Source organism: Neolamprologus multifasciatus, chromosome 20 (assembly GCF_963576455.1).
Source record: "Neolamprologus multifasciatus chromosome 20, fNeoMul1.2, whole genome shotgun sequence".
NCBI classification, from domain to species: domain Eukaryota; kingdom Metazoa; phylum Chordata; class Actinopteri; order Cichliformes; family Cichlidae; genus Neolamprologus; species Neolamprologus multifasciatus.
Window position 1 is genome coordinate 25,991,402 of NC_140458.1, and position 19,598 is coordinate 26,010,999.

The window sequence follows — 19,598 nt, forward strand, 5'->3', positions numbered from 1 at the left end:
AGGAGATACCTTTGGATCTACTGACTGTGGTATTCCTGTGGGCTGCAGGAGTTTTAGATCACCTTGGTTTAGACTGAGGGTGAGCAATAGTTATAGTCATTTGAAGGTCAGCCACTGTGTGTGTGGGGGGGGGGGGGGGGGGGGGGGGGGGGGGGGGGACCTTTTCCTGAATCTGCAGCAACTCGGAAGTTAATGGATGACTGAGTAAGTTTAATGTTTGCTACTGCTGGTCTTTTAGTGACACTCAAACTCATCCAGACCTTCTGCTTTTGTTCGATTTCTTCCCAATTGTTCTGAACAACGGCAGCTTCAACAGTTTTGGATCTCAGCTTCCTTTAATACATTTGTATTTAACACATCTACTCCACACACATACTCCAGTACATCACTAAGCAGTAAAGACAAAATTGATGTTTAAAAACCTACTTTTTTACTTTTATGCCAAAAAGTGATCTATTTTTAAACCTCAACTCAATCGAAGTTATCTCTGTTTATCATAAAAGAACACAACCTGTGTTTTCTTAATGAACTGAACTTTAGAGAGCCTGTTGTGTTTGTGTGGTATCAGATTATTTTAATATTTTAAATCTATGAAGTGTCTTTTGGTTTCATATGACAAAATCCTGCAAATGATACAAATTAAGTTTAAGCTTTAAGTTTATTAAGGGCTAAACTGACAGGAAAGTTAATGCCTATGAATCATTGTGCAAACAATACCAACCATTTACACTGTAAAGCACTGTAAACAGTTCAGTTGCATGCAAGGCTGAAGATCTTGTGTTAATGTGGTATTCTAGCTATTGTTATGCAGACCATAAATGATCTGCTGTCAGACAGGAAAACTCATATTCTTGTGCCAGAACTACTTTGTGAGACACTTCATGTAGCTAATCGGTCTCCGTGGTATTTAGACCTCCTGTGAATCATTTCCAAAACGGCAGATTGAAAGCCGACAGCTCGGTTGTACAAAGACAAACTGTTTTCCCCATTTTCCCTGTGTTAGTTTATTTCTCGCACATTATTGGTTCTTGTTAGATTTCCTCCTGTAGCACTTGATTTGTTTTTTGCCCCTTGGTGGAATTAACCACCTGTTTGTATGACTTCAACTTGTTAAAAGATTCAGATTTCAGATGTTACTCTTCCTCCTGTCATGAGTTTGGGTCCTTGAATTCTTATACCAAGACCTTTATTTACATTACAGTTCATTTTTGGGTTTTTTTTTTTTAGAGTTTAATAAACTTTCACATATTAAAACAAACTTCTGTGAACAGAAAAAAAAAAATCAAATGCTCCATTATAACTTTCTATTTGCCATCCAACAATAGAAGAGAATGCTACCCCTGGTTGCAAATGCACACAACGAAATCCTTTAACTTCACAGAAACTCCAGGAAGGCTTTCCTGACAGATGCTGCTGTAGACACCATGCAAGAAACTGCTCGGCAGGACATTACACAGAGTTAAGACACCGTACAATAAACAGAGTGAGACAGACTGACAGAGGACCTCCATGTGGAGTTATAAGGACAGGCTGTCTGTGGGAGTTTTAGCAAATAAATCTGCCTACAAAGAAACAGAGTAATATTATTGCACTAACAATACAACTGTCATCTCAGTTTACAGACTGGTGTTAATGGTACATATTACACTATTTTCCTGATTTCCATATGCTTTGAATTTCATAGAGTTACAAGGACATTTTCATCCGGTTACCCTAAAAATCTCCATTCAAAAAACAACAAAACACATTACGTATCAGCAAGGATGCACAGCTACACTGACCACATTCATGACAATATCAGACTTGTTGACTGCTATCAGCAAATAGGATGATATTTAGCAGTGGAGTGTGATGAAGAGCTGAAAGACTTTCCTGGCACATAACGGGAAATAAATTAAAAATATATATATACATTTTAACCAACGGCCCAGGATTTCACAAACAGAACCATAATCACGCGTTTATGTGGAATGAGAAAATGGCCCACGCTGATGATAAAGGACTTCTATCAACCCAGTGTGCGAGTCCAACCTTTAACGGTCCATTAAAGCTAATGGACCTCATAAAAATACATTTCACAGGGAACATCACTCTCTCCCCATGTGTTCCTCAACAACTCATCAATTCAGCACTGATAGGCTGTGTTGAAGATTCTGCCTGGGATTCCCTGGTGTCACAGATTATCTCCTGCAGCATGGTTCCTGCTAAGAAAGCATCTATGTTTTCTGGGCTCTCTCTTCCACATACAGCTGCATCTGTTAAAGGCAAACAACCAAACAATGTGGACATGCGGCTGACAATAATTCACCATTAAATGAATCAGTGAATGGGATGCTTCTGCTTACCTTTACTATATCAGAAGTCATAGTCTTTAGTGGAATGAGTCTAGGCTCCTGCATGTGGACTTCTTGCTCATCAGCGACTATCCATGGAAAATCCTGCAGAGGCAAACACATTAATGTGAGCAACACATGTAAATAACAATTCTGTGTTTCTGTGTAAGTGCATTTAAACACCTCACCTTGATTACTTGAACCTTCTCCATATTGCGAGTAGCAGCATCTCTGGTATGTACTAGTACTGTAAACGAACACCCTGTGACAAAGAAAAGAAAAGTAAAACAGTTCAATCAGTCAAATCTATGAGCCCATACCACGTAATGTGCACTATAATGTCACCTTTCTCTGGACTTCCAGTTTAATTGGCATAGATTTCTGACAAAGGCTTGATTATTCCATCAATTAATCTGATAAGAAATACTTTTGTCTTATTAATTAGCAATAATAAATATAGAAAACTCTACAGGTATTTCAAAATGAAACCCCAATTGGTTTCCATTTTAGAAATTGTAATGTTTTAAATGTTAACTGCATACAACACCTGTCGAAAAACAAACAAAAAAACTAAACCTTTGACTGTATTTACGTGTCACGTTAAAATGTAAATTTTTTTTAAAGAAAATGTTATCTAAAATCAAAAAATTAATAAATAATCTCAAGTACAGTCAAAGGGCAAAGTCAAATAAAATAAGGTATATATACAATCTAAATTGACCTTTACTCTGTCTTCTTGGAAGGCTTTCTGACATTAATAAGAGTTCTGACAGTTTTTTCTCTCCTGAGGTAGATTTGGTGTGTTCTCATGTTTATGTGTGCCAAGTGAATGAGTTAGTTTGTGTCTGTAAGCCTTTAAAGGAGTATGTGGTGTTTGCGATGAAGAAAAGTGAGCACAGACTTAAATGAATGTAAATCATTTGCTAATGGGTAAATCAATTTATGCACCTCCTATCTTCCAAAGGTGAACACAAATATTTACCCCAGTAATGAAGAGAATCCTCTTAAGCTGCTTAGGCAAGACTTTGTGCTGAATCATGTGACTTAAAGGATATCATTTAAAAATCTTTCCAAAACTTTTGCTGAGTATAAAAAGTTATAAGCATGTATGTAATTGTCTTCTCTTCCGATGAGCCACGATGACATTACCTGGTGGATTACTATTTAAAACAGCATCACACACGCTGATCTTCAGGATGAACGCCCTCAGCAGCTGCTCCACGTGTGACAGCAACGTGTCTGAGCTATGAAAACACAAACAATAGTCAGTGACCAGTGTCACCGTAAAAATGTATTTCAACGGAAGGATGCTTATTTTTAGTTAACATTAAAATGTGGAGGGCAACCTGATGGAGAGCAGTGGTGGCTGGGAAATCTCGAAAACAAATCTCTCTACTGGATGATGCTCTTTGTCCATGATGACCACAACCACCTTCTCTGCATCGTTCTAAGAGGCGAATGGAGGATATCAGAGCAGTAAGAGGAGAAATGACATGACACTTTGTGTGACATTGACCCGTCACTTTCAGGACATATCTTACCTTTTCAATGAGTGGCTTTATACAGTGTAGTGTATCTTGGATATACTGATTCAGCTCTGGGTGACATGACATCTGGAATAAAACACACCAACATTAGTCCTGTATTAGATAAGCTAATATGCACACACCTAACAGCTGCAAACAAATAGTAATAACACATAAAACAGTACCTGCACAGGTACGTTGTACTTCTTTCGCTTCTGAAATATCCCAGAGGGATAAACCTCACGGACATACAGGATGAGATGAATAGCGACCTCCAGGAATTCACACAGAATGTCAGCAACCACTGGAAAACATGCGAACAATAAAACCTCTCGTGTTCTTGCTAATGTGACAAAGTCCCGCCAAACCCAATGCAAACATTCAGCAATATAGTGTCGCTTACTTAGCTCACTTTAATTCATAGTAAAAACCCAGGCAGACAGTGACAGCATGGTTTATGTAGGTTCCATATGCCCATGACTTTGCAAGGAGGACAACTACCTATTGGAAAATTAACAGTACTCCGAGCTGACCAGACCTGGTATATATATTCCTTTAATGGCCTTACCTTGCCCAAAATTGAGATCTTGCCTCGTTAGAGTTGTCATGTTTTACTCCCCTGGTTCAGCAAAATTACATTTAAATGCTTAATTTTCTGTACGACTTGCTAACTTGTGTAAAGAAGCAGTCTTAGTGGTCCTCGTATTGATTTTAATGGTTCAATATGTCGTTTTTTGTTGCTGCTGTACCTGACAACCGAAGAGATAAGAGGTTCAGTTTTTACAGAATTTTAAACGTGTTTTAAAAAACCCGCAACGGTCCACATGAAGACACCCCGGAGACATTAGCAACCTGCCGACCCGAACCGCGGCATTTCTTTTTTTTGTACGAGAAGCTTTGTCGCCCGCCGAGGTGACGTCACTCGTTGTTTACTATTGCGTACTCTGCCGTCCACTTGTGATGACGTGATTTGGACCGTTGGTTTTATTTTTATTTTCCACCTTTTTTTCCGCAACAGTTATTACATAATAATAATAATAATAATAATAATAATAATAATAATAATAATAATAATAATAATAATAATACCGCGAGGTGAAAGCACTGAAACATTTATTTTTGTCTTATATTATATTATATTTTATTATATTATATTATAATTGATAATAGGCTTTATTCCACTAATTAATTGAGTTCACAATTTTTTTTGATAATTACCAATTATTAGATAATTATCAGATTTTTTAAAAGTTGGTTTTAATTTTTTAGTTATGGTTTTATACTTGCTATGACATCTTCATGAATGAAAATATCCTTAATTATCAGCCTTGCCGAATGCAGGTATTCTGTCTCCTCGGCAAGGTTATGCCATCCCGAGGTGTCCCACTGCTCATAAATATGAAAACATACCAATTACGCATGAAACATATTGAATTAAAACAGTAAATCATAAGCAGCCTAACTAAGGGTGACTAATGTTATTCCTGGTTATTTAGACAATCACATTATTATTCTTATTCTTTCTCTTTTTACATTTTTGGTTGTTGGAATTCAAATGCTAACTTACATCAAAAGTCCTCTTCACTCTCTTTTTTTTTTTTTTTTTTTTTTTTTTTTTTGCCTGTCCCGTTTGGCTCTCAAGCCATCAAAATTATTGTCTAAAGGCAAAGAAAGATGTCCAACGGATTTACTTTACTAAATGGACCATCCCAACCTTGCCGTAATGGTCCATTGTATTCACCTTTTATTGTTTATTTTATTTTTTATTTTCACTTGCTAGATACGGGACAGACTTGAATGAGGAAAAGAAAAGGGAGAAAGAAAGAGGGGAAAAAACAGCGGAGAACAGGGACGGGGATAAAGGGCAAAAAACAAAAAACAACAAAATAAGCAGACAAAAATACATATATCAATCACCTGGATCAGCTGTTGAGAAAGAAAAAAGAAAACAAGCATTTAACAAGGGATAAACAACATAATGATGATCTATGGGAATATAACAGTAAATACTAAGTGTTAACCATTATTGTGCAGCACGTAAGATCGACAGCGCACAGTGTGCTTTAAGGTAGGAGCCAAAAAGGGTGTAGTTTGTGTGTGTGAGCACCCGTGTGTACACCTGTGAGCATGAACGCGCTTGTATTAAAAGGTTCCTTCATGTAATGATCTGCTAGAGGGTGTGGGGAGCTACAGCCCCGTCCACCAGGGCATGAAGCAGGTATGGAGGAGATCAAAACTCCAGACATCCAGAGGCCCTCAGAGCACAAGAGACCAAGGAAGACCAACAGAGGGGCAGTCCTCTTCACTCTCTGTTGCACATTTAAAGCGATCTTGGGAAGCGGCCAAATTCTTATGTGACACAAGTGGGCTTTTATGAGACTTGAGATTCTCTGACCGCAGAGCGAAGAATGACATGAGTTGTGACCAAATTTATTCGTAGGATGTTACAGCTCTAAAGGTAGGCAACGTGCTGTTATTTTATTTTTTTTCTAGAACTGGATATTAAAAAACACCATGCAGAAGAAGAAGAAAAAAGAACTGGAAAGCGAACTGTCCTCCTGAACACGCTATTGTATTTTAACCAATCCACAAAGATTAAACCTGGCTAAATTATAAGGTTTGGTTACCATTTATTGTTTTGGCAACCCTCAAAATCATCTTTTATGTTCATTCACTGAAGCATAATAAAAGTTTTTATTTATCAGATGATCGGAAATACCGATAGATTGTGAGGAATGTGTGTGAAATGCCATACTGCCTTAACTCAGGCCAGAATCCATATGTTTGTGCTCTCAATCACTCCTGAAAATTCCTTTTTCTGAGCCATGAAAAAAAATTGTTGTGGGATTTTCACTTTGGACTTTGATTTTGATACAACCCCCATAGAGTACTATTTCTAAAACAAGTCACACATTAACCCCCTTGACTGCCAGACCAATCGGTTTCAGTTATGACAGCTGTAAAGCTGCATCTTTAGGTTTTATCTTTATGAGTTTTGAAACACTGTGGTTTTCTTGCAGATTTGAAACTGTAAAAGTCATGCCTCTCTTGGAATTTGTAGCTGGGAGCATTTCAGGTAGGAAAATCCTGTTTTTAAGAGAACAACAGAAAATGAAACACAGAGCAGTAATTGTCTGATTGTGGAGAAATAAAATGTTGTTGTTGGTTGTTGTAGGTGCACTGGGACTTGCAGTAGGACATCCATTAGACACTGTGAAGGTTGCATGACACTTTGAAACCAATAAATATGACTTAATGCACAAATTGTTTCTTATTTTTTATTTTTTATTTTACATCTGTTCTTACATTTGTAGGTACGTCTCCAAGCCCAGTCTGTGTATAAAGGGATATTTCACTGTGTGATTAAAACATACTCTCATGAAGGGGTGGGTACCACATTTTTCCTACATTGTTTTGCAAGAAATACTGACGTGAAGTAGTGTAATGCTCCACTGGGATAAGACAGCACTGATCCTTTATGCTTTAATCACATCAGCTCCATGGATTCTTTAAGGGCATGGCATTTCCTGTGCTGACCACTGGCATCTCCAACTCCATTGTCTTTGGCTGTTACAGTAATGCTTTAGGTTACCTCATTAAGTCTCAGTGCAGTCGAGGCAAACCGGCCTCTGCTGCACAGGTCTTCACTGCTGGCTGCTTCTCAGGCCTGGTGCAGGTAAGATCACCTGATGTTCTGTGGTTGCACATGTCACTGCCATGCAACTGTGTATGCACAAAGCTTCATCTGTTAGAGCTGCGGGAGACCACACACGTTGCAAAAATCACTGCTCACACCAACATTCTAGCTGCAAGCCACGAGATACAAACATACCTACAGAAGAATCTCGACCAAGTCCGTTTGAAGTACTTTATCAGCCATCACTGCATCAGTGTGACTGCATTAGGACAGACTTTGGCAGTGTGATAGCACTGCAGTTATGTAAGATATCCTATCTGTTCAAAGTACTGGATCACCTTGACGTTACACCTATAGCAGCTGTTGAGCCACAGAAACCAAGGCCACGAAGCTTCCATACACAGTTTTTTGTGCTGATGTTAAAGCCAGTGAGGTTTGGAGCGCTGCTGTTATTGAGTCAGAGTGTGGCAACTTCTACACACTTTTTCCTAAATGCTTCCACTCTGGATTAATAACACTTACAGCTGATTGTGGAACAGACTTGTTGCAGTGGTGGCATCCTCTACAGTACCGTGCACAAATTCAGAGGGACTGAAATCAACTGGAATGTAACCATTTAAAGTTGCGGCATATAGTCATAAAACCGTGCATGTAGGTTAGAACAAAAACAGTCAGCGATGCATCTGAAGAAGGGAAGTAGTAATAAACTAATAAAAGTACATTTTTAGGAAATATTGTGGAAATACAATTTTTGACATATCAGGTCATTTAAAAAAATATTTTCATTAGCAAGTCTTAAAATGAGTTAAATAGCACTTCAGAACAAAAACACATGACATATTACACTGTGTCATCATTTATTCAACAGAAATTCAACAGAGCGGAAAACAGCAGTGTTAGGTGGTGTAATTCTGCAGAGAACAAAAGAAAAAACAAACAAATAGACAAAAAACTGCATTAAAGCTGGTGCTCTTGCCAAAGTAAATGCTGAAACAGCAGGATTATCACTGCTTTCACAGAAATTCAAGTTTTGTTCATGCAATGTTACATCTGACCACAAGGGGGCCTCCGAGTGTTCACTGACTGCAGCTCAGAATCAGAAAAGAGATTTAGAGAAATTAAAAACCAGCTCATGTTTCATAACTGAGATTTATTTACTCTGCAGACCATGACTGGGCTTTACGCTACTTTAATCTTCTCCTCTAAAAAAAACCTGATGCAAGTAATATGGATCTGTTAACAGTACTTCTACTTTAATACAGACTTTCAGCAGTAGTTGTGTATTTTATGTTGCACCAGCCACACTGGCCTATTTTATTTCCAGGGATATAAAAACATTAAAAACCATTAAGAAATTGTTTTTGTTTGTTTGTTTTTGGTGGACTGAATCTTTGAGGCAATCAGGACCAATCAGATGAAAGGAAGAAAAATAGGGTCAAAATTCGTACTTGTAACTTGCAGGGTTTTTTTTTGGCTAAGTCCACACACAAATCTTTTTTACACATACAAATCTTTTTTACGCACACACAAATTCTTTTTACACATACAAATCTTTTTTACGCACACACAAATTCTTTTTACACATACAAATCTTTTTTACGCACACACAAATTCTTTTTACACATACAAATCTTTTTTACACACACACAAATTCTTTTTACACATACAAATCTTTTTTACGCACACACAAATTCTTTTTACACATACAAATCTTTTTTACGCACACACAAATTCTTTTTACACATACAAATCTTTTTTACACACACACAAATTCTTTTTACACATACAAATCTTTTTTACACATACACAAATTCTTTTTACACATACAAATCCTGATTTACAAGTACAAAATATTTATGACCACATTTTGAGCCCATAAATCTGTTTTCAGGTGTCGGTTTGTGCACCCATTGACCTGGTCAAGGTGCGTCTTCAGGGTCAATCGACGTCAACACGATATCGCGGACCCATGCACTGCGTCGCTGTCATCGTGAGGGAGGAGGGGCTCAGGGGTCTGTACAGAGGAGGCCTGGCCCTCACTCTGAGGGACGTCCCCTGCTATGGGCTCTACTTCTTACCTTACGAGGTCACTCGTAAGGCTCTCACTCAAGATGGCAAAGAGCCAGGTCAGAGAGTAACTTACAAAGTCACAATCATAACATAATACTGGATATCATAGTGGGATAGTTTCTTGTATTCTGACAGATTTTAAAAGGACTTCATCTCACAAAAGCTGCTCAACTGGAATTAGTTATTTAAATCTTTAAGGCTTTCAGTTTGTAGCGCATGAATCCAGTAATGAGGTGAACACACACGATGAAGCTGAATGTAAATATCTAATTACTCATGATAATTCATCTTTATTTCTTGAGTTACTTTTATGTTCAGAGATGCTGATTTTTAGGTCTCATAAAAATTTTCCCTGCACACATTAATACCCACATGGATATTTTACTATATCAACCTCATATTTGGCTCTACGAGAGAGTCTGCTTTGAAAAGCGTTGGCACATTTTTTGGCAAATAGTTTAATGAAAACAATTTGTTTAGAAAACTCCTCAGTATTGTCTTAGTTCTGCCTCTCTGTCCTCAGGCACCTTTGCGATATTGATGGCAGGTGGATTCGCAGGTGTGGTGACCTGGTCCTTCGCCACGCCCATGGACGTCGTGAAAGCTCGGCTCCAGATGTCGGGGGCCGGCGGGCGGGAGTACAGCGGCGTCCTGCACTGCATGAGAGTGAGCGTGAGGGAAGAAGGAGTGAGGGTGTTTTTCAAAGGCCTCCTGCTGAACAGCCTGAGAGCATTTCCGGTCAACGCTGTCACATTCCTCAGCTACGAGAGCCTGATGAAGATTTTCTATCCACCACCAGCCAGTCACTCTTCACAGTAAAGGGATGGAGACACTGACTTCAAGGATAAAATATCTTTGAGACTATTTCAGTATAAAGAATGTTCTCAGTTACTAAATGCTGTTTTTAAACTGCCTGTAGAAGAAGTCAAAGCATCAGAAACCTGGGAACACTTTAAATTCAACCTACTGGTTAGGAAAGATTAGCTGCTGCCAGTGAGCCTCCTGCTACACGAGTATACACACTTTAGATCAAAACTGCTAAAGTCAACATTTCTGCATTGACAGCATATCACAATAAAAGTGATGACTTGAAATGACTCCATAAAAAAAGACCTTTTGAGTTTGTTTTTTGAATGAGTGACAGATGTTGTATAAAAACGTTGAGTTCACAAGTACAGTGCCGTTTACCATATGTGCTTCAAGGATTGGCCCGAGAGCAGAAAAGGCAATGGCAAGAAAAGTAAATATTGGCGAGGAAAGATTTCATTATTACTTTAGGAGACGATGCTTTAGTGCTCTGTCAACATATTTCTCAGTGTTAAAATAACTCTTTCAAGAAGAAATCTTGTGCACACGTGCAAAAAGTGAATATACGACATGTACACTTTACATACCGGAAACATATCGATTGGGCAACGTGCTGGAAACTCTAAAGGATTTTGCTCCAGATTGATGCGATAGCATCACACACCTGCACATCCCTGATTTCAATCTCCCGTTTCCCCACATCTCAAAGGTGCTCTGTTGGATTGAGATCTGGTAACTATGGAGACCATTTAAGTGCAGTGAACTCATCATCGTGTTTAAGAAACCAGTTTGAGACTGTAATATTGCTTTATCCTGCTGGAAGCAACCATCAAAAGAAGGGTACGCTGCGGTCATAAAGGGATGGACATGGTCAGCAATACTCAAGTTTCTGTGTTCATGCCTAATTCTGGATCTGTCATCCGAATGTTGCAGTTTTCTAACGTCCAGATTTGGTGAGCAAGTGCAAATTGTAGCCAGGAGTGGCCCCAACTATGGTCTTCTGCTTCTGTAGCCCATCTACTTCAACGTTAGACCTGTTGTGCATTCAAAGATGCTCTTCTGCATACATTGGTTTTAAATTATTAGAGTTACTGCAGCCTGCCTATCCACTCAAAGTAGTTGGGCATTCCTAATAAAGTGGCTGGTGAGTGCATTACCATAATCAGGATACGTGTACACTGTGTGTAAATTAACAGCACATGATACTATTAAACACGCGGCATAGTGAAAGAAAATACTTTAATCTTCTGCACAGTGTCCATCAAACATTTTTACATCCTCTGGAAAAAAATTTACACCTTTGATTTACACAGTTCCAAACACAGCTCATCATTACCTCAACACTTTGAACCTGGTCAACAGACTGAAAAAAAAGCATCTGCATGTTGAAAATTGCCTCCTGAAGTAGCATTTCAAAGACTCAAAGTGGAAGGTTAGTACAAAAAGATCAATTCTTAATGTCTGAATGTTCAATCAGAGCCCACACGGGAGAAAAAAAAATGTTTTCAATGTAAAGACAAAAAGTTCAAGTCAGTTAGCTCTTGTGGTTAAACTGTGGCCACAAACATGTAAGAGAAGAAGAAAAGCTGCTTCTCGAGGCACAGCAAAAACGGTCAAACTGGAAATGAATAAGACAGACATGTCCTGGGTACGGTCAGAACGACTTTCCACATACGGGTGGAGGAACTTCCACTTTCAGGTCAGATGCTGAAATTAGACGCAGCGAGGACAGAAGGAACTGAGATTGTGTAAATTTTCAGTGACAAGCACAGGATGACTTTTGTTTTTACTGCAACTTGGGTTTTATTTTTATCGTTTGTGTTTTTTTTAAATGCAAAATGTGGAGTAAGTTCTACAGGAAAAGATCCACAAAGAAAAACAGAACGCCTGGAAAGCATCAGCTGTTTTCCACATATGGTAAATAATTCCTTTAGTTTGAGGAACAATCAAAAGTGAGCATTTACAAGTTTCTGTCACCACATAAGAGAACCGAGTGTTTACAACTGCAGCAAGCAGAGCTGAACCAGGAAGTTTGCCATGTTTACGGCAGATGATTAGCAGACACACACAAAATATGGTGCCCACTAAAGAGGTTCTGGAAAACTACCGCAGCTGTGGTTCTTTTATTAAGTAGTGTTTCATTTATTTCAGTTTAAAATTCATTTCTGTTTAACAAATCACCAAAAATAACAAGAAGATGCATAAACATCTGTTAACCAAGTCATCGAGGAACATAGTTACACTCACAGTAACGCCTCAAGTGCTGATTTTACAATTTATTTAAAAAAAATAAATGAAAATACCGCTGGCGCTCTGCTGGACACAAAGCTTCATGGCCACTGGCAAGAACTACAGAAATAAAACCCAAGTTGTAATAAACTGTTTTTAAAAAAGATTATAAATGTATAAAAACAGCCGCTTGTCCATTTATTCCTTCTTTCAGTCCTCTTTTCCTGATTAGATTAACAGGGCTGCCATCCCAGCGTGGATCAGTGGTCATGTCAGCTTTATGTGTACACACAAAAAAAAAGTGAGAAAAGTGAAAAAAGCTATAACGTTATAGAGGATGAGCATTCTCAGAATGCAATAATGTGGCATCCAAGTGTTTTACACATGGATTACTAATGTGTAAAGCAGTCTTAAGCTTTGGCTGGACAAGCCTCAAAAAAGGCCTCTCACCTTGGGCACTGGAGCCCTTCATACATCCTACACTCAGACGCTATTAAGATACATTTTACACTGGATTATACAATGAAGATTAACATCACTACAAAATTTTAAATCTTACAGCATCCGAGCTTTGCAGTTCCCATGCATTTAGTAGCTGCTATACCACAGATGAGAGATAAACTAGCCTGTAATGGAATGCAAATGTAGGAAAAACACCCTGAGCTTCCTTTTACTGACCAATAAAAGACAAAGAAAGGATCAAAAAGGCTTAAAGTGGTCATCCGGTCAGGTACAAAGAAATACTGGTGAGAATGTTCCACAGGATGACTGATGGCTGACAGCTCGGTCACACACCCACAGCTCATCAAGCCATCAAATGGTTTACTTTAACAGTGACACTGAAGGAACCCTGAAAGACAGAAGCTCTTGAAATGGAGTGAACTGTTGATGCTTCCAGTTCATTTCAGGCAGCACTGCAGCTTTAAGAGCGGGCTACTCAGTGAGACTGAGAGGCTTTGAAGTCCTGGTCGTGGAGAAGGGGTTTGTGGTTCTGCTCAGCAGCCATGGCCTGTAAGGTTGCTCTTTGGAACTGCCTGGCTTTGTTGTACAAGAAGACCCCGATGAACACGAGGACGGTCCCCGTGGCGCTGAGGATGGTTACCTGGTTGCTGAACACAATGATGCTCAGCCACACAGACAGGGCGTGCTTAACAGTACTGGCAACACTGAGGAAGAATGAGGATGATTATTACTGGGGTTAACAACAAATTCATCCAGTTTAAACTTCTTAATATGACTTTTATATGTTCATCCTTAGGATCTGCATATAAATGTTAGAATGGTGAATTCTCAGATTAAACAGTCTCCAATCTTAATTTCAGCGTACATATAAGTTATCCTCATGACATGTCAGATTGCTTTAAAAGCTGCTTCTCTCATTTTTTTTTCTTCTTTCGGCTCTTGATGTCAAAGAAAGGAGCGATCCCTAACATGTTCTCCAAGCCTCACCAAGCTGCCGTTAGTGGGGCACAACCAATCAAAAGAAAAGGGCTAAATCAGTTGACGCCTTAGAGAGATGGAACTAAAATACCTGCACAAAGGCCCGCTGTAAACAGTGAAGCATATCCAAATTAATCAACTCAAGCCCAAGAAAAAATATATGGAGCTGGAAATGGGTATAGTAGGCCCACTTTAATAACTTCCAGCTACAGAATCTAAAAGGTCTAAATTGGGAAGCGTTGTGTGCACGAGCTCCTTAAGAGCATTCCCATGCTAGGCACGCTCCGCCTCAGCATCTCTGCTGTTGTCTCTCGTGTTCTTGTGCAGAGCACGGTAAAGTTTAAGCATTTTGTGGTTTCACTGAAGCTATTTTGGAATCTGCGGCACACATCCCATCTGTCAGGTGGGATAGGGAGCCAAACACGCTGGACTTTGTGGATTCAGATACACTCACTAATGTATTGGTTTGTCTATTGTAAACAGACAGCACTGAGGTGCAAATCGATGCTGTACAGTGTGCAGTCAAAGTCAGCAGAAGTTATTATAGCAGAGAACATACTTTAGTCAGTGCCGGTGAGATGATAAGATAAGATGATACTGGTGTGACTTGAAAATCTGCAGACGCAACAAGTGGTTATCTACTACGCTAAGCGTGGGCGGTTCAAATACATCAATGAATTAACTGTAGCAGGAACTATGGCCTCCAAGAAACTCATGGCATGCAGGATAAAGTGCTTCTGATTTGTTTCCTACCTGAAAGTAACAGGAGAAATCCTTCCCATGAGCGCATAGGCAGTGACGCTCTGCAGGTGGAACAGGCAACCATCGAAAAGCAGCAACAGGATGATGTCCTGACTAAAGATCAAGCTCTGTCCGCTCTTCCCAACCGTTGGGATGTCCTGGAAATTAAACAGAGAACCATCAAGAAAGTTACCCGCTTGTTTCCTTAAGTATTGTAGTGCCTAACAAGTCTGGAAATTAAGAACTTCTGTTTTGCCTCACCAAAAGGAACAGCCAGGCAGGTATGAGCATGATGACTGCTGCCGCACTGGTGTAGAACTGCAGCTCGGGAGGGCTGAAATAAAACAACCAAGTTAAAAAAAAAAAAAGAGCTGTGTGTTTACCCCATCAGCCTTTTACAGCTTAGAGTCAAAAAGCTGCATTAAATGATTTCACTGAAGTCTTTTAAAGGGTTTAATTATCCATTTTGCACTTGTTTTTCTTCAGTTATGATCATGTACAATGTGCCCTTTTATTATCTAGCCGTTTGTCTCTATTTGTATATATGCTTTTTGTACGCGGGTCTCTCTTGAAAGACAGACTTCGCTCTCAGTGAGACTACCCGTTTAAATTAAAGCATGATTTTACCTGAATTTGTACGTGTCTCCACTTAGCAGTTTTTTGGAGAATACATTCTGTAAGCTGAGATCAGAGAGACAAGAGTTAGGGCAAAGTAGGGAATACACCGCTGGTGGAAAAGCTGTGCTGTGTGCTGCAGTACCAGTCCATGATGTTGGTGGAGAGAGCAGCGGAGAAGCCGAGCATGTTGAAGCTGATCTCGGTGGCTGTGCAGAGGCCCAGGCCGGCCATGACTGGGAACAGGGACAGATTCACCCACAGCCCTGCACACAAAAGGGATAGGTGAAATGAATCACTGTGTTTATCTAAACTAAACCAGCGACCAGAGCTGCAGCTGCCTAACTGGTCTGACTACACCCAGGCACGCCAACACCAATAAGGCGTTCACCGTTCCTTCGCACATGAAAGACACGCCCTGAAGCCAGCACAGCAACGTGAACTTTACCCGTGTACTCCCCGAGGATCAGTCTTGACATGATGACTGTGAAAATGGGCGCCGAGCTCTTCACTGTTTCAGCGAATGACACGGCAACATTCTTCAGGCTCACCAAGCCCAGAACCACCGTGGTGAACCTGCAAGTGGAGACAATGATGGCGTCTGTGCTGAACTTGCAACAACAGTCAAGAGTAATTTCTTATCAAGCTGCAATTATAAAAAACACAAAATTCTCAGTGAGGTCTGTTTTCCTTTCAAATGCATGCATTCAATCTGTTAATCTGCATATTTACAGGATAGCAAACAAACTCACCTCATAAGTCCGACAAACAGCATAATCATGATGAAGTTGGAGGGGTACTCGTTTCTGGACTTGTGCTGGTACAGACAGCAGGGGACAAACATCTTTAAGCAGCCTATGACAGTGGTGGAGAGCATTTGAACAGCACCTAGCAAGAAAATGGCAGTTAAAAAACACACAAAAAAAACCGAAGGCAGACATTAATTTTCATGTGGGAGAAAACACTTCAAAATACTGCTGTAATGAATATGTTTCCTGTCTGACTATGATCAGACATTCATGCCAAAAATGCTGACATCAGACTGATGTGGGATAAACAGTTGTCTATTTAAACTGAACTTCAGATCACCGGATCATTTGTGTCACTGCAATTTCACTTCTGTCATCTTGTCACACTACCTTTCACTTGGCTGTGCTGTTCTGCACGTTGTTTTGGCGTGTTGTATCGACCTGTATAACAGCTCAGGTGCGGTTCATAGTTGAACAAACAAAAATGGTATGCACATGAACATACAGTTGGCACACACAGGCAGGAGCGGTTTTTGATACGGGCGGTTGCCCGGGGCGGCATCACGGGCATTGGCAAAAAATAAATAAATTAAAAAATTAAAAAAATTGCTCGTACTCATGCTGCCCCGACATCATGCCAGCGCATATTGGGAATGGCATAGGCACCGATCGGTTTTCTACCGCCCATTTGCTGGGAGTAAGGGCGCCCTCCATTTGCGAGGTGCGCCTGCTGCTTGCGGCACAGGGAGGAGAGGGCGGGGCGGCGGGGGATTCTCTGACTGGGTGGAGCAGCATCTAATAACCAACTCGCAAAATAAAACAAAATAAAAACAAACCAACAAACACGAAAACACCAGACATCATGATACAGACTTATAATTTGCACCGATGTTTTTTCGAAATTCTATACGCGAAAAGTGAGCGCGAGAGCCCTCGGTGCGCCGGCTCGCTGCTGAAATCAAAGTAAACTTTATTGTCATCTCCGCTACAGACAGTACAGTAAATAGAGAGACGATACGACGAGGCTCCAGTTACAGCAGTGCAAGTAAACAAACAATAAATATAAGAAGAGTAAGAAAATAAATATACACTTTAGGACTCGGAGTAAAGGGATCAATAACAATTTAACATTTATAATTTAGAGTTTGATGATTTAAAGTCTCACACACAACCCGTCAAAAGGGGAGGGGCCCGGCTGCTTCCAAATAGAGCACATTTCATTCATAATGTTGTAAATCCAAGTCCATCATGTATTCATGATTTGAATCCTGGGTTGTGTGAAATCCCAGAAATAAACCCTAGACAAATCGAATCTGTGAACTAAGGTGTAGGTTAGGTTATTAGGTTATGTTGTGGTGATCCTCGGGTTGGGGGATGGGTGTTCATACTGGAGTGCAAAATTAAAACCAAGATGGACAAGAAAAGTTCAAAGCCAGGGGTGGGGTAGGGGTGAGGGGGACGCCAGAGGGAGTGCTCGCCCAGGGCGCCAAACAGGCTAGGACCGCCACTGCACACAGGTCCTCATCACTGGTAAATTAAAATCTCCTTGAAAGCACCAAACCACCTACCCACAGCTGCACTAGTAGTTTTACAATCTAAAACAATAAGTATTGTCTCAGCAAGCCATTCTTGAGTTTTATGTGAAAGTTGCCCTTCATCAATCTGAATCACAATGGCTTTTCATTAATCTTAAGATTCATGACTGAGTTGCATGTTTCTTATCTTGTGATTATTGCAGTTAATCAGTGTTACAAGCAGCAGAATGATTTTACTACTTCTTACCGAGCATGCTGGGCTCTCCTTCCAGCAGCGACAGTATATATTTGTTCAGAAACAAGGTGCAGAAGCTGAAGAAGTACCAGAGACCCAGATAGGTCATGGAGCGCCAGTTGGACACCCCGGACTCTGCCTCGATCACCGTAGTCTCCGTTACCGTGATCTTCAGCACCTGCTCCCCCGGGAGGCTCTCACTGCGAGTCAGCACCACTCGCTCCTGGCGGCTACGTAACGGCGACAAGAGGCACCAGAGTGGCTGCTTGCTGCCCGGCATTATTCCTGCTGCCAGAGGGCCCCCCCAAAAGGGGGACTCTTAATGTGGCTCAGTTTTTTAGGGTTTGTTTGCTTGTTTGTTTTTTGGTTCTTAGTCCATCCTCTGAAAGGTCCAGCAAACTACCTCTCAGTCTTGCTGTGACTATTGGAAATCACTTCCTGTTTTGGTGTTTCCTTACTAGTCCTCTGCTGCAGATACTGGGGGACAAAAAGGAAAGCTCACAGGGAAGGGAAAACATCTTTAAATAAATCACCCTGCTCTGTAATGCTGTGCCCTACTTTAAAAACCAAACAAAGCACATTTATCCCACACTGCTCCAATAGTTTACATAGAAACACAAGTGCACAGTGAAATTACTTCATAAACTGTTCAACACGGTAAGCTGTGTCATGTTACATAAAGCCCATTCACTGCATATAACGCGTATCTACTGTATCCTCCGTTGGCGAAAACATGAACATAATCAGCTTGTTATGTTATTAATTTTTGCACGACTAACCTTCAGCGCTAAAGTCCTGCAATTGAAAGGAGCAGCTGTACATGTGGCTAGGACTAGGACTGAGGACAGACGGTGAATGAAACCAGATCAAAGTTCACTTAAACCGATGATAACACTGAGTTACAGCGAGGCTTCAAGGACCGCCAACGACACACAAACAAGGTTGACACGTACAAGGTTGGGGGGGGGCTACTAGCTTCTTCCCGCAGAAACTCGCAGTGACGAGATAAAACTACTCAAAAATATCACGTCACGAGGAAGACCCAGCTCTTACCTCTCTCTGTAACCTGACTGCCTAGGCTTGTACAGACAAATACTGAGAAGACAGCGGTTCAGCGAGGCAACGGACTTATCACAGGAGGAAGTTGAGGTTAGCTAGCAGCCGTTGCTGGTTGTTGCTGCTGCACTGAATATAACAAGGCGGCGTCACCCACAGAGGACACCGCGCACTCATCCACACCGGACAACACCCACATCGCAACACCCTTCCCGCTGTTACAGAGAATTTACCTTTGTTTCTAGGTTACGTACAGCTGTGCACCTGGCTTCGAAACATGGTTGCGAACAATGCGCATGCGTCAAGTTACATCGAAATAGCCACAGATCGGAAGTTTCAATATAAAATCTGCAGCGGCGAACGCAGCGGTCTTTCAGAGGGTCATGAGTTCAAGTTTGTCTCATTATAAATATCTCTCTAAACGTCTTTTTCAAACCTATTTATAGTCTTTATGAAATCCTGGGTTTTTCTGGAGAAAAATTAATTAATTAATTAAATCGTGCTTTTAATTTCATACTGCCATTGGCGTGTTTCCGGTGGGGCTCACGTCAAACTTGACACTTATCAAAAAATTATACATTCTCAAAGCTTTCCGTCGGCACAAGAGAAATGACTTCTGCAACAG

The 19,598-nt window shown here is 40.4% G+C and overlaps 3 protein-coding genes across 5 annotated transcripts; 1 reads left to right on the forward strand and 2 right to left on the reverse strand.

The window, feature by feature from the left end:
* Positions 1-152: 152 nt before the first annotated feature.
* On the reverse strand, positions 153-4,799 carry mad2l2 (mitotic arrest deficient 2 like 2). Its single transcript, XM_085145332.1, has 8 exons — positions 4,428-4,799; positions 4,045-4,163; positions 3,875-3,946; positions 3,680-3,780; positions 3,483-3,577; positions 2,522-2,595; positions 2,346-2,438; positions 153-2,255 (listed from the first exon to the last, which is right to left on the reverse strand). Exons 1-8 carry the CDS (start codon positions 4,465-4,467, stop codon positions 2,217-2,219), a joined length of 633 nt encoding a protein of 210 aa, XP_085001458.1. The 5' UTR covers positions 4,468-4,799; the 3' UTR covers positions 153-2,216.
* A 760-nt stretch (positions 4,800-5,559) lies between these two features.
* Positions 5,560-14,942, forward strand: slc25a45 (solute carrier family 25 member 45). Its single transcript, XM_085144576.1, has 7 exons — positions 5,560-6,317; positions 6,880-6,935; positions 7,035-7,078; positions 7,174-7,245; positions 7,356-7,535; positions 9,388-9,622; positions 10,090-14,942. The coding sequence occupies exons 2-7, from the start codon at positions 6,899-6,901 to the stop codon at positions 10,383-10,385; spliced, it is 864 nt and encodes a 287-aa protein (XP_085000702.1). The 5' UTR covers positions 5,560-6,317; positions 6,880-6,898; the 3' UTR covers positions 10,386-14,942.
* LOC146495040 (solute carrier family 35 member E2A) lies at positions 11,599-19,313 on the reverse strand. 3 transcript variants are annotated; one of them, XM_085144570.1, is made up of 9 exons: positions 19,207-19,313; positions 17,930-18,394; positions 16,151-16,286; positions 15,847-15,974; positions 15,544-15,664; positions 15,411-15,464; positions 15,045-15,117; positions 14,796-14,941; positions 11,599-13,768 (listed from the first exon to the last, which is right to left on the reverse strand). In XM_085144570.1, exons 2-9 carry the CDS (start codon positions 18,195-18,197, stop codon positions 13,540-13,542), a joined length of 1,155 nt encoding a protein of 384 aa, XP_085000696.1. In that variant the 5' UTR covers positions 18,198-18,394; positions 19,207-19,313; the 3' UTR covers positions 11,599-13,539. The 3 variants fall into 3 exon arrangements, with proteins under 3 accessions (XP_085000696.1, XP_085000695.1, XP_085000697.1); XM_085144569.1 differs by lacking the exon at positions 19,207-19,313 and adding an exon at positions 18,971-19,200; XM_085144571.1 differs by lacking the exon at positions 19,207-19,313 and adding an exon at positions 18,697-19,200.
* Positions 19,314-19,598: the final 285 nt, after the last annotated feature.